Source organism: Mytilus trossulus, chromosome 2 (assembly GCF_036588685.1).
Source record: "Mytilus trossulus isolate FHL-02 chromosome 2, PNRI_Mtr1.1.1.hap1, whole genome shotgun sequence".
NCBI lineage: Eukaryota > Metazoa > Mollusca > Bivalvia > Mytilida > Mytilidae > Mytilus > Mytilus trossulus.
This window is the reverse complement of record NC_086374.1, coordinates 50,664,225-50,680,085: the sequence shown is the minus strand read 5'-3', so window position 1 is coordinate 50,680,085 and position 15,861 is coordinate 50,664,225. Positions and strand designations below refer to the sequence as shown.

Here is a 15,861-nt window from a genome sequence, read left to right as displayed (position 1 = left end):
AATTACGAATTTAAGTAAACGGTCACAGCCAAAATAGATCAAAACCAAGATTGTGTTTAGACATTAAATTTTTATGCAATTTCAAAGTGTGAAGGAATATATGATATGTTATTGCCGTACTTTAGGGATATGAAGGGTTTCCAAATCAACCAAATGTTTTCACGAGGAATTATGAAACAGCTTATTGTCAGCATATAAGTTGATGCAGTAGATAACTTAGTTCATCTAAATACAGGACAAAAATGAGCAAAAAGTTGAGTGTTTTGACTATTTATTGACAAACATGTAATGGAAAAAATTTCCGGTTAACGGTGGGCAAACCGGAACCGGCTTTGATAAACTCGTATGTTCCGGATTCGCATATTCACTTTTAGTTTTTAATATTTTATATAGATAAAGAAAGTACATGTATTTATTTGAATGAAGATAACACACACACTTTAAGTTTCAGATCATGTATAGGAGGTCCGGCAGAAAAAGGGTGCCGACAAGCAGGGCAAATAATGGAGGCGCAGCGGCAGCTGCAAAGAAGTCGAAACAGCAACAGGAAGAGGCGACTGCTAATATTGCAGATAGATTAGCCAGGAATTTACCTAGAACAAGTGGAACACCACCTGTACAGCTCGGCTCAAACACTGTGACAACTAATGTACTACCACAGAGTCCAATAATGATCCCAGCAACACTGCCAGCAGAAACAATTTACCCTGCTCCAGGTAATACATTACACCAACCCCTAATTAACACAGGTTATGCCTTACCCATTGAAACGGTTAAGGCGTCAGATGACATAGCGCGAAACGTTTCGCAAAATGTCAAACAAAAAGTAATAAATGGGGAATATGTAGATATGGGCAGTTTGTTAAATAATTCACAAAACATAACAGGAGTGAATCAAACACTTACATTTAATCAGGGACAGATTATATTACAACCTAAGCAACAGGACACGAGAATTACCACAATAGGTATATGGACGGATGCCTTTTTAATATATATCAGTATTTATTGTTCTATACATACATCTGAGTTCCAAGAACTGTTGAAGTATATGCAAACTGTCAGGTTAGGGGCTAAACGCTATGCAGGTTTAGGATGGAAATTGTATGATGAACAGTTTAGACTACGTAGATCACAGGATCCTGCTGGATCCTGGTCTGTCATAGACACTGAGCTATGGTTATTGTATATGCAACCAGCAGGTCCTATTAATGGGCCAGAGTTCAATATTGCACAAAAACCAACAAACAATTTTCTTAAATGCTATGCATATAATTATAATGGGACGTGCACCCAACAATATTGCACATACAAACATGCTTGTTTAAAATGCAGTGGGGTACATCCGGTTATATATTGCACTAATAGCAAAGTGACTAACTCTAATAATCCTCAGTCACCTGGGATTGTTCAGAGATTCAGATCAGCCCGGCCTCAAGCACCACAGAAAACAGCTTCTAATTTTCAACCCTTTGCACCTAGGCAAATGCAAAATAACACAAGATTCCGTTCTCCTGGAGCATTTATGGGACAAAGGCAAAACCCCAGTCAAAATTAAATCGTTGAGAGAATTACTGTCAAATTATGAAAACAAAACTGATGCAGCAATGTTATTATTGGGATTTATAGAGGGGTTTAGATTAAACTATACTGGTCCAAGGATCTCGAGTTTTGCAAGCAATCTCATTTCGGCAGAAGTTCACAAAACCGAAACGAATTTAAAATTACAAAAAGAAGTGCATCTTGGTAGAATGTTGGGCCCCTTTTCAAAAATACCAATTTCAACTTTAAGAATATCTCCTATTGGGGTAGTTGCAAAAAATGACGGGGGATGGCGTCTTATAACTCACTTGTCATATCCTACAAACTGGAGTGTGAATGATTTCATTGATCCAGAAATTTGTAAAGTAAAGTATTCTTCTTTTGATAAAGTAGTTGGGATGATCTCTGAATTAGGAAATAACGTGCTTTGCGCAAAAATGGACATTAGTCAGGCCTTTAGAATTTTATTGGTTCACCCAGCTGATTTTGACCTTCTGGGAATTTTCTTTGATGGGAAATATTATATTAATAAATGTCTGCCTGAAGGCTGCTCTATATCATGTGCCTTCTTTGAAAAATTTGCCACCTTTTTGCATAAAACAGTTGCATTGAAAGCTGGCATTGAGACTTTAGACCACTATTTGGATGACTTTTTCTTTGCTGGTGAAAGTTCAACGGATAATTGTACCATTTTGATGGACACTTTTAATGAAGTATGTAGGCAGTTAGGTGTTCCACTAGCAGAGAATAAAACAGTAGGTCCTACTACATGTATCACATTTCTAGGCCTTGAAATTGACACAGTACTTATGTTGGTTAGAATCCCCCCTGAAAAACTGGATAAACTTAAATTTATGCTTGATCAGATCTTGTCAAAAAAGAAAATGGCACTGAAGGAACTTGAATCAATTACTGGTTTAATGGCATTTTGTTCAAGGGCTATTATATCAGCCCGTGCATTCATTCGTCGTTTTTACGATTTGATAGCTTCAGTTAAGAATGGAAAGCCTTATTATACTGTCAGATTGAATTCAGAGGTCAAAGCAGATGCTAGAGTTTGGTTAAATTTTCTAGATCAATTCAATGGTCAGTGTTATTTTCCTGATAGATGTTGGTCGACTAATGAAAGTCTGGAATTATTCACTGATAGTGCAGGTAATGTTTTATTAGGTTGTGGAGCTTATTTTCAAGGTCACTGGGTACAATACCAGTGGCCCAGTAGTTGGGCTGATACTAGCATTCTATTGGATATAACATGTTTGGAGCTTATTCCCATCGTGCTGTCTTTCATGATATGGGGTCCTTCATTTAGAAATAAAAAGATTTTGTTGAGAATAGATAATCAGGCATTAGTAAGCATTGTGAACAAAAGAACATCAAAATCAAAGAGAGTTATGATATGGATAAGACAACTAGTTTTTCTCACTATGAACAATAACATACAATTTAGGGCACAACATATTGAGGGTGAGCATAATGCAATCGCAGATGCTCTTTCTCGATTTCAGGAACAACGTTTTATGGACTTGGTCCCGAATGCAGACAGTTCTCCAGCAGCAATCCCACAAGAATTCCTGTCGATGATTTCAGAACTGAAATGAATCACTTACTTATAAATTCATTAGCACCCAGTACACAGAAAGCATATTTGCATAGCATGGACATATTTGTTAAATTCAGAGAAAATCATGGTTTTTCTGATGTCTGGCCTATTCCGCTTGATGACTTGACATCATTCATTGTTTATATGTTTAGAAAGAAATTGTCCCACTCAACAGTATCTGGCTATATATCAGGCTTAAGTTACTTTAATAAAATCAACAATTTAGAAGACAATACACAGAAATTTGTGGTCAGAAAATTGATTGAAGGAATAAAAAGGTTGGGGGGCCCAAATCAAAAGGACACTAGATTACCTATAACAAGAGATATATTGGAAAAATTATTGAGGTCACTGGCGGTGATTTGCAAAAACGGGTATGAGACAAAACTGTTTATGACTTCATTTTCGCTAGCCTTTCATGGTTTTATGAGAGTAGGTGAAATAACAGTTGATTGCAAAAATAAGCAGATGCATACTGTAAAATTTGAAAATATAAAGCTTTGTGATACAAGATTAGAGGTGTTATTGACGTCATCTAAAACTGATCAGTTTGGTTCTGGAACAACAATCGTTATTTCTAAGCAGAAAAACAAAAATATATGTCCAGTACAAATAATGGCTAATTTTATTAAAGTTCGCCCACCTTATCTGGGACCTTTATTTTGTCATTTTGATGGATCCCCCCTTACAAGATACCAGTTTTCAGCATTATTAAAAAGGTCTCTGTCAGTAATTGGTATAGAAAACAATGGATTTAAGTCCCATTCCTTTAGAATTGGAATGGCAACTACATGCGCATTAGAGGGTATTTCTGATGAACAAATTAAAGAAATGGGACGTTGGAAGTCACAGGCCTTTTTGCGATACATTAGGATTTAAATGTGCCTGAACATTATATATGTACATTTATGTGTGTAAATATGTTTCAATTTGCTTATTTAATAATGCAGTCTTGAGCTGGCATTTAAAAAAATAGTATATTATGTAAATAATGGTATGTCCTGCATCAATATAAGCAAGTAATAATTGCTTTCTAAGAATTGCAGGACATGCTACAGTTTGGATCGTTGGATCCTCGATTATTAAGCATGCCTTTGGGGAAGCCAGAGGACGACCGGGAGGGGTAAACTTGGGGCTGCAGAGGATGGGAGTAAATATTTGGTGGCAAGGAAAATGTTGAGGTAAAGTGCTGGACATGAAAAAACAAATAAGAACCATGTTAAAATATGAAGATCCGCCAACTATATTAGTTTTACATATTGGAGGAAATGATATAGGGAAAGAAAGTACAAAAACTATTTGTGAACTAATAAGGAAACAGTTCAGTTGGATGCGTCAACTGATGTTGGACACAGTTTTTGTCTGGTCTCAAATTATTCCGAGATCAAGTTGGCGTTACTCTGACAATATTAATGCCATGGAAAAATGTAGATTGAGGGTTAATACCTCTATAGCATCATTTTTAACCAAATCAGATGGTTGTTACATCCGTTACCCTGAGATAAAGGCTATTGAATTATTCTTAATGAAAGATGGAGTGCATTTGACGTCTTTGGGAAATAACATTTTCTTGAATACTCTCCAGGGAGGATTAGAAATGATCATCAGGAATCTTGGCATTAATTTAACCTTCCCCGACTGTAATTAGATACAACTGTTATGTTAACATTTTATATCTGACGTTTCAAGTAAGTTACTAGGAAGTAACTTGAAAGTTATATATATTAAATTGTATTTGGCACAGCTTCGCGCAGCTTCACCTCCTCTTTTCAGTGGCGGTTGTCCAATCAGATCAAGTTGTTACTCTGATCTTATCGGACAATTTGGCACATTTCGCTGCGCTGGATTTAACATTCATATATTCAGTGAACAGTAATGATAGCCTCTGATTACCAGGGCTCATCAGTCAACTTCTCGTACCAGACATATTACTTAAATATATTTATATTAGTGGTCTGCCATAATTTGCGGTAGCCACATTATAATTTACATATATATTAAATACAGACATTGATAAATATATTTCAGAGCAAGATTGCCAATTTAAATACATATTATATATCATATATGTTATATTTTATTCAAGATAAAGCTGTGGCCAAATACTGCCAAAACCTTATTATCTATTTGTTGTTTTTTGGGCCTCGAGGATAAAAGGATTTAAAATCTACAATTTTAAAGCCCGTTATCCATTGGGTACAAACTCTAATATTTTAATTTGGGTAGGTGGTGGTTCACTGTTGGGTATTTAACATTTGTGTTGATTAGTTTGATCGCAACCTCGCTTTGGTCTTTTCGAAATACGACGGCAAGGTTTCAGAAGACGAAAATTGGACGAGAAAATAATCTTCTTAAAAAACCCACCACCCTCCCAATGTAAATTAATTTTGTGTTACATGTGTATTTGTTCTGAATGGAAGTAAGAAACCAGATACTGCTTTTAAGTTTATATTTCAGCTTATTTCTGCTAATGGTACTGAGATGGGAGAGTAGGAGACAACTAGTGAACATAAAGTAGATGTAAAAGTTGGACATTGGCAGAGCACATTTCGCTGCGCTGGATTTAACATTCATAGGCAAAATTAACGAAGTAGTCGAAAAAATTAACAGCATATTATTGGATGCTGCAGAAAATGTTCTAGGTACATATAATGCTAGCTTAGGAAATCGTACAGGGAAAAAAAGGGGGAACAAACCATGGTTTGATAAGCAATGTTGGAATAAGAGAAAGATTTACAGGGGAGCAAAGAGAAATTATAACAGTAATAGATCAGAAGTAAAAAGGGAAGAAATGAAAAAGAAAGAACGGGAATATAAACGCCAGATGGATAAATCGATGAGGGAATATAGAAAAAAAATTCAAAAACATATGAAAAACCTGAGGACAAAAAATCCGAAGGAATATTGGAAAATTTTAAATAGGGGAGGGAAAAGAAAAAAAACTAATATAGCATTAGATGTATTGTTTGATTTTTTCAAAAATTTAAATAACGCCGAGATTACAAATGACGTCACAACTGAGCCGAATGACATTCAAGGTGTAAATGAAGTTTTGAATTCAGAAATTACCGCAGATGAGATTATTAAGTGTATACGAGACTTGAAAAACGGAAAGGCTAGTGGCGATGATTTAATAATCAACGAATTTATTAAAAGCACATCACACATTTTTATACCCGTTTATGTGAAACTTTTTAATATGATTTTTGATTCTGGTACTTTGCCTGAAATATGGCTTATGGGAAATATTATACCTTTTTATAAAAACAAGGGTGACCAATCTGATCCCCAAAATTATAGACCAATTACTATACTCAGCTGCCTGGGAAAACTTTTCACATCTGTTTTAAATCTTAGATTGAGTTCTTTCTTAGAGGATTATTTATTATTAAATGAAAACCAGGCTGGCTTCAGAAAAGGTTATTCCACAGTAGACAATATATTTGTTATTCACATCTTATTTGAGTTGCTAAAGAGGAAAAAGAAGAAACTATATTGTGCTTTCGTTGACTTTGCGAAAGCTTTCGATACTGTTTGGCGGTCTGGTCTTTGGTCAAAACTTATTAAACATTCGATTAACGGAAAAATGTATAACGTTATTGTCAACATGTACAATAATATCAAATCACGTATTCATTTTGGATCAGATTTTTCTGAATTTTTCCCTTGTTCCATTGGTGTTAGACAGGGAGAGAATCTCTCTCCTTTGCTTTTTTCCATTTATCTTAACGATCTGGAATTGTTTTTACAGAATAATAATATAGAAGGTTTGTGTACTATCTCTGATGAGTTAGAAATAGAGTTAAATGTTTATTTAAAATTGTTTGTCATTTTATATGCTGACGATACTGTCTTAATGGCAGAATCTCAGATAGATTTACAAAGACAACTGGACTCCTTATATGAATATTGTGAGTTATGGAAACTAAGAGTAAATGTGGAAAAAAGTAAGATTGTAATTTTTTCACAAGGTAGACTACCGCAAAATATTGTTTTTAAGTATAATAATATAATACTAGAAATTGTGAGTGAATTTACTTATCTTGGTGTATTACTGTCTAGATCAGGAAATTTTTCAAGAGCAAAAAAAAAGCAATGTGAAAAAGCAACACATGCTATGTACGATATTATTCGAAAAGGTAGAATACATAATCTGTCAATTGAATGCCAACTTGATCTATTTGATAAAATTGTTAAACCAATACTTCTGTATGGGTGCGAAGTTTGGGGTTTTGGAAATAATTCAATAATCGAGAGGGTTCATATTAAATTTTGTAAAATATTACTTCGAGTAAAAAAGTCTACTCCTGATTTTATGATTTATGGTGAATTGGGAAGATATCCATTTGATATTTCAATTAAGTTACGAATGATAAATTATTGGTTCAAGTTGGTAACCGGAAAACCTGACAAATTGCCTTTTATTTTGTATAACTTAGCAAATGCCAAATATGGTACAAATATTTTATGGTTAAAACAAGTCAAGTCAATTTTAGACACGTGTGGCTTGTCATATGTATGGGACAATATCTTTTTTGTAAATAAAACATGGCTACATGTAACCATCAAACAGAATTTAATAGATCAATTCAAACAAAAATGGCTAGCAAGCCTACAGGAATCACCAAAAGCATTAAATTATCGTTTATTTAAAGATACTTTGGAGTTTGAAAAATATTTTAATATTTTGGATGATAGGCAAATATCCTTATTTTTTAAATTTCGAACTTTGAACATGAAATTTCCAATAGAAACTGGAAGATGGCAAAAAATAGAAAGAGAAAACAGAAAATGTGTATTATGTAATTCAGATGCCATTGGTGATGAATACCATTACATTTTTAATTGTTCAGCTTTTGATAACTGTAGAAAACAATGTATTGCATTTTACTATAGAAATAGTCCAAATACATTGAAGTTTTATGACTTAATGAATTCAAAAAAATGTTCAGAACTGAACGAACTATGTAAACTTATTAAGGAGATCAATAACAAATTGAATTTTTCTGGGTGAACAATTGTGAATGCCTCTATCTACTTTCGTACATTATTTATTTATGTAATTTTGAAATATGTATAATTATCTCTATACCTTTGTAATTTGGTTTGTGAGAATAAAGATATATATATATTCAGTGAACAGTAATGATAGCCTCTGATTACCAGGGCTCATCAGTCAACTTCTCGTACCAGACATATTACTTAAATATATTTATATTAGTGGTCTGCCATAATTTGCGGTAGCCACATTATAATTTACATATATATTAAATACAGACATTGATAAATATATTTCAGAGCAAGATTGCCAATTTAAATACATATTATATATCATATATGTTATATTTTATTCAAGATAAAGCTGTGGCCAAATACTGCCAAAACCTTATTATCTATTTGTTGTTTTTTGGGCCTCGAGGATAATGAATGGTTTAGAAATTATCACTTCGTACAAAATTACTAGTATTTATATTTGAATTTGCATCAGTATGTCTTATTAAGCAATAGATAATATATTTGGGATGGTTTTAAGTTTGACATAATTATTACAATCATCTTTATTTTAATCACGAGGAACTATCGGAGAAATACGAATGTCGCTTCGTTTAAATATTGCCATTTGCTGTAATAAAATAGTCAATATGTCCATTGTTCTCTAGATTTTGGAGTATTATATAGTTTTTTTTTGAAAATTACTATATACAACCATTTTCATGGAAGCAAATACCTGATTCTTTTTTTTCGGAATCACATATTGCTCAATCTTTAGTTGTCTATGTTATGTTTTGTGTATTGTTTCTTGTCTGATCGTCGTTTCCCGGTTTTTTAATGGCATTGTAAGCTATTGTCAGTAAGAACTGAAGAAAAAGAAATGAAAAAAAAAAACAGGTTGAAAAATGATTTTCCGGAATACAAAATGCAGCAATCACACGTGCACAAAAAGCGAAAAATTGAGTATACGTAGCAAAAAATGGAAAAAAAATAGATAAATCGGGGGTAAAAACATCGTACGCCCACCTCCATCTTACATGTACCAATACACAAACTTTTCACCCAAAATATCATGTTTAATGTGATCATTAGCATCCCTGCAGTAATTAAAATCGGAGCACTGTGATTATATCTGTCGGATATGTAGAATAATTGTATATTTAGTAAACACTTAACAGTATAGGTTGGACAATTAACATGGATTCAAGTGTATTGTAAGTATGTCCAATATATACCAGAGACTGCGTTCCAACAATGAGGTGGTGATTAAAACATCATAGTATGGCTATATGCCAACTGTCCGCTTTGATATTTTTTGTTGATACATTCAAATATATTTGTCATTTAATTAGAACTTATTTTTCATATATACAAGTGTCCTCAAAAGATATTAGGTACATTCCAATTAGTATTGTACGATGTATTGTCCTCTCAAGGACAATCGAGAAAAAAATTGTTGAACTAGAATTGAAAAAGACCACATATTGTTCTAAACTAATCGCTCTTTGTCTTTGGGTAAAAGCTGTAACATTGGGTCATGTGGAGATACAAATAAAGGTCGTTAAATTACACAATGTCATCATCCTTGAATGACAATAAATGAAAAAATACCCTCAGCATGAACTCAACATAATATTTTTCACAGTTTCTGCTTTTGATATGAATAGAATTATAGAAGTGGTATAATTACATATCATTAAAAATAAAATTGTATTGAAATGAAGACAGAATATATCAAAAATACATGGAAAACTCATAAAAATCCGAAAATGACAAAGCCAAGGCAAAAAATATCAATATTAAACAAGCAAATCTCCACATTTTGTCAAAAAAAAAGACTTAAAGATTGTCTGAATGTAAGTAAACATATCGGCGAATGGTTTCGCTTTGTGTTTTCATTTATTGTATTGTTTTGCTTTAAATTAATTGTTTCTTTCAATCTTTTTTAAAAGAACTTGAATACAATACCCTGGTTTTTGGGGTTAGAGAATTTTATTTGTAAATACTGAATATTAATTCTTAAAGCCTCAAGGTTAGACAAAAACTCAGCTACCAATGAAGATTGTTCGCCGGTTTTAGCTTGAGTAACACGGCGGGTGACACAACTTTCACAAGAACTTTTCGAACCCTTCAAAAATGCTTGTGGGCACCTTTGTTTTGGGTGAAGTTCAAGATGCTTGAGATCCATTTTTCTATTATTTTAATGGCATATCTTTTTTATTTGCCCTATATAGAAGAGAAATTATATAGTTAACCACGGCCCATCTGTTCATCCGTCAAAATAACTAAAAGAAATACATGAAATGGCAAACAAATGGATAAAAAATGTATTATTCCTAACTTGGTGAAGGCATTTTCTTATGCAAAAAATCGTGGATTACCCCAGGGTTATTATCGTGCAAAGGGAGTGCAGGGGCGGATCTAGGATTTTGAAAAAGAGGGGGCGTAATAAAAAAAAATTGGGACTTTTTTTTTGGTTGCTAAAAAACATAAAATAAGTGTAAAATGCATTTTAGTTAAAGTGAAGAGGTTGGACATTCTTGGTGCCGTAATGTTTTCATTAATTGTATATTATAGAATTGATCCAAAGCTCTGTACTATTTAATATATGTGACCAGCCACGACATATCCAGGCTTATGGAGGTAGAACGTCATTGTGATAAAAACGCCGTAAATTATATGTGACTAGCCACTTCTAGGCTTAGGAGGGAAAATTTGCTTTTTGTATATTTATGGAGAATATTCAGAAACAAAACTCTCTGTCATGTTATTATGACATATTTGTTGTAATAGCAATGAAACGAGTCATTTCCAATAACGGTATGAAAATGAGACTGTTCTATGACGACTTTTATTTGTTGAAGGCACTAATATATAAAATACAAAATTATTGTATTTATTGGCTCTTAGTGGTGTTCAATAGCGTATTTGAATAAAATTTCAAAAAAATAAATTTACTACAATACAAACAATTCTTAGCTCTATTTTAGAACATGTAATGTAAACTTGTTGAAATGAAGTTATTTAAAATTTGTCAAAGTAAGCTTTAAGACTTCCTTTTTTTTTTAATTTAGATTTATTATGCATGTCTCTAAACATAGTATGCGACGCGTAACAGTTAATAAGTAGGTGTTCTCATATATGCCTTTGATACGGTGCATTTATTATGGATATTTTTCAGACTTCATTTATGAAAGAAAATCTTTAGAGCATTTTTGTTTTGTTTGTAGCTCAATTTAAAGCATGTTATTTAAACTTGTTGAAATGAAGTTAGTTCAAAAGTTGTCAAACTAAGCTTTAAGAATCCTTTTTTAATTTAGATTTATTATGCATGTCTCTAAATATAATATGCGACGCGTAACAGTTTATAAGTAGGTGTTCTCTTATACGCATTCGATGCGGTGCGTTTATCATGGATATATTTCAGACTTCAGACTAAGGAAATCTATAGAGCAGAAATTTGATTTTTTTTATATCAATTTAAAATGAAGATTAAAATATTTTTCACTTAAAGCGATAAAGTCAAACTTCTTCAAAACGTATATATGATGTATAGTTCGGCGTCCGCAAAAAAGAAGCCAAGGAATGTGTTTACCTCTTCTTCACAAATACGTATTTCATTGAATCTCGATATTTATTATGTTTATAATTTTTCTAAAAATGACAAGCAATCTTAAAATTATTATGTAGTTAAAAACAATTAACAATGACGTTCTACCTCCATAAGCCTGCAAATGTCCACATAGCGGGTCACATATTTGATGTGGGATTTGTTAGTAAAAATGGACATGGAAAATTCCTGTTTGTGGTATGGTTAGTTAGCACTAACCTTACATATTTTCTTGTTGTGAACAAGATGTACGGCTTTTCAGTGAAATTTACAATACGACCGACATTAAGAAAGACAAACAAACATTTTTTTTATCCAAATGTTTGGTTGAAATGTTTCATCCAACAAGGGAAGCGATGGGTTTAAATCAAACAAAGGCTACGAATGAATCGGAAATGACAATGAAGTTGTGAATAACGGTCGACACATGGAGAAATTTAGGCCACACCCAGCAGACATGTTGCAGTCGAGTGTTGAAAAAAGTATTCAGTATATCAGATCGGCGGAACAGACCTTTCGATCAGATATGGGATTCACATGGACACCCCCCCCCCCCCCAAAAAAAAAATTAAAAAAATTAAAAAATTAAAAAATAATTACGCCCTTTTTTTAATCATATTCATTTAATGCTACATAATTCTGTTTAAAATATTTATTTTTTAAAAGCAAAACAGTGGGCAAGATGATTGTTCCTCAAATCAAATGGTCTGTTCTTTAGACTTTAAATCTATAACTATCAATGGGCTGTGGCGTGTGGGGTTAAACATTTTCGTAGGTAAGTAATATTGCTGAGGAACTTTTTTTTCATGAGAGTGTAATAGAGTATTACTTTCTGCTGGGTGGAATTGTGAAAACGAAGTCAATACGTCGTTCTGGCTCAATACTTTGTCGCTTTGAAGGTGTCATGCTTGTCACCCTTAGCTCAAGCAATGTATTCATGACTTTAAATGGCTGAGTGACGTTTTTTCGACGGACTGGTCATCTCCGTCGTAGCGAATCACATAGCTTTGACATAAACAATAATGCATTACAGTCAATACGAGCGAAAAATATCTATATGAGTAAAGAATTGTCGCATAAAAATAATTACACGTCAAAGTTCACGAAGTCTAGGCTGATTAATCATTTTACAAAAAAAAGGTTTACCTGGCAAAGAGAAGAGGCATACATTAAAAATTAAAATGCGGAAACGTAAATAACCTTTAACAAAATCAATGCTAAAACATTTGCGAAAAAGAGTATTATAAAAATGCGGAAACGTAAGAATTTTAATACGGAAACGAAGTGCCAAAATGCGGAAACGTAAAACGCCGATCTGAATACTAAATGTAGTACAGGTAAATAATCTGTTGTCCTACTAAGATATCACCCGCTTCTATTTCCAGTTGCCTTTTTGCTGTTTTTTGCAGTTAAACAATATCAGCTTATAAAATATGTATAGTTTGAATATCTATGTAAAATGAGTGAACAACAAATAATTACAATTGCCTTAAGTAATAGTAGACTAAAGAGAAATAGTATTACAGTTTTAACAATTACCTTTACACTCACAGAACATTCATCCTTCAATGACAAAATTCAAATTGTCAGATTAAGTTTCTTAAATTTCTAATACGGCTTAGAAGAACCTAGTATACTTATAAACTGTATTGTTTGAAGTAATAAAGAATTGAAATAATGGAAAACTGCTGCCATGGTTATGACCAAGTAATAGTCAAGCATCAAGAAAACTCCTAGGTTGTGTCGAACTTGAAAGATTATACTTTAACTAATTCATACATAGGATAGACAGACCGAATTGAGAATGGTAGAAATGTATCTTTAAAATAAATTAAAGAATTTGAACGCAACATTTGAGATGGAAGAAAGAATGTCATATAGATGAGCACATTCAGCTAAACTAAAAAGAATTTGCATGCATAAAATTATGATGGTAATTCCCTTCCATTGTTTTGAGAGATCTGTATTCTTCTTTGTTTTTTTTTAATCTTCATACTGAACTAAAGTTTAAAGTGAACTTTTTTCTACAATGGCTATTGTTGATTTGTTATTAGTATGAAATAAGGAGATGTTGTATGACAGTCAATGAGTGAAATGATAACACCGTGCTCTATTTCCATAGGTTAGATTTCTTTACCAATACCACTTTGATATTTTATATTCAATTTATTCGACTTTAATACATTGTGTTACTTAATTTTTCATAAATATGTATATTTTTACAAGTGTTAAGACGATTCTCTTTCAGATGACATCAAAAAGGTATTCTAAGGAATAAAGAATATATACATGTAACACACTTTTTTTACGATAAGCCTTTCATATCATAAAAATATAAAATAATGGCATAGACTATCTTTTCTATTTTTTTTCTTTTGGCTTTGCAAAATTATCGGTCTAGAAGAAAAAAATATAATAGATGAGAAAAAGAAGAATAGATAATCAAGGACAAAAAAAACAATACTATACAAACAAACAAACTTTAAGAGTAAACCTTACATACAAAGGTTATAAAGAGCCTGCGTTGCTCACTTATGTCTATGTGCATTTTCACAAACATTCTCCAATATTCTAAACTAGAATGTTTACATAAATATTTCAAGATAATTATAGGCAATTACGAAGCAAACAATTTTATTGACACTTTCTGCAATTTCACCTATTTGTAAATCCTGTCTAACTGACCGTTTTGCTTTTAAAGTTTTTATCTGTCTTTAATATTATAGTTTTGTAGATAATTTGTTCAAAGTTTGGTAAAATCGTGATTTAAAGTAAAGTGTGCAATATAAAAGACAAAAAATATGAAAATGGATAAAACTGTCATTTAAGGGCAATTGCTCCAATTAGAAACCAACTGACGAGATCAGCAAAGAGACTTACTTGTACATCTTGTCTTGCTGATAATTTCGGTTAAATAAAGATATCTCTATTTATTACAAATTTCTAGATGATAGTAAAATTCGTCTTTTAATGACAATTAATCCTACAGGAAGTCGTCTGAAAGTTTTGATGTTATAATACGGAAGGTAGACTTCATCATGCCGAACAGTTTTGCAAAGACTTTTTTCTTCGAACTTGTAACAAATGTCTTCGTGCCAGACATTAAAGAGCTCTATTGGCAAGGCCGACTTTATTTACCATTACCTATAGTTTTCCTACGAACTTGCATTCTATTTTTGATAGTGTGTAAAGGCAGTTTGAAGACCTATACTAGATAATCAAAGTTGAATATGATGTTTGATTTTCTAGCTGCGTTGAAGACTCATGGGTGGCCTTATGTTGTTATCTGCTCTTTTGTTGGGTTGTTGTCTCTTTGACAAATTCCCCATTTTCATTCTAAATTCTGTTATAACAATTTTCTGGATATAATAATAGACATTTGTTAATGTGGCGATATAGAGCAAAGTCCTTGTAATCACCATACCAGTACAGATATATTAAACGATTTTTAATCAAGAAGAAATATAATTGTTGTTATATGATAACGTGGTCACGCTATGAAGTACTGAACTTTAATCGCAGCAGCAGTAATTAAAATATTGAACGTTTACATAAATTCCAATCATCTTTTATCTTTTATTTGACTTATTCGTTATCAAACCATTATGGCAATTTTAGTGAGAAAAAACGTTCATAAATAGAATTGATTTTACATTATGAGTATTCATATTGAATGTTGTATTTGGTACATGCTGTTATATATCTAATGGACAGACATTCTGCTATGAAGTCTAAGGCCGTGTTCTCGTTGACCTAAACTCGGTGTTGCGTTACTGTAATTCACACGTAAACTAAACACAATATGTTTATCTTTTTAATTATAATTCAAATGTAGCTTTACTTACCATTTGAAAATAGAAAGGTTGCAGAAGGGACATGCACCGTGAATGTGAAATTATTTGAAAAATTTTATATTGTGTGCAAAAATCGAAAAAAACAATAACATCCACACTTTAAAGCACATACATTTAATTTTCATAGTTATAATAATATGACAAATAATTAAGCTGAAAACACTATTACGCGCAACTAGTCTCGAATGAGAGGAAATTGCGTGGAATTGTCAATCAGAAGGATACTGAGTCATTGGTTGATTGTTGGCTTTCCTGTTTCA

General features: G+C 32.4%; 2 protein-coding genes across 2 annotated transcripts; both read left to right on the top strand.

Moving 5' to 3' along the window:
- Nucleotides 1-419: 419 nt before the first annotated feature.
- On the top strand, nt 420-3,366 carry LOC134707508 (uncharacterized). The gene has a single exon (XM_063567310.1). The coding sequence runs from the start codon at nt 455-457 to the stop codon at nt 1,556-1,558; it is 1,104 nt and encodes a 367-aa protein (XP_063423380.1). The 5' UTR covers nt 420-454; the 3' UTR covers nt 1,559-3,366.
- Nucleotides 1,980-3,143, top strand: LOC134705833 (uncharacterized). The gene has a single exon (XM_063564548.1). It carries the CDS (start codon nt 1,980-1,982, stop codon nt 3,141-3,143), a length of 1,164 nt encoding a protein of 387 aa, XP_063420618.1.
- Nucleotides 3,367-15,861: the final 12,495 nt, after the last annotated feature.

What these genes read in the sequence shown, in the direction of transcription:
- LOC134707508 (XM_063567310.1), top strand. Translation starts at nt 455, where the DNA reads ATGTATAGGAGGTCCGGCAGAAAAAGGGTGCCGACAAGCAGGGCAAAT.
- LOC134705833 (XM_063564548.1), top strand. Translation starts at nt 1,980, where the DNA reads ATGGACATTAGTCAGGCCTTTAGAATTTTATTGGTTCACCCAGCTGAT.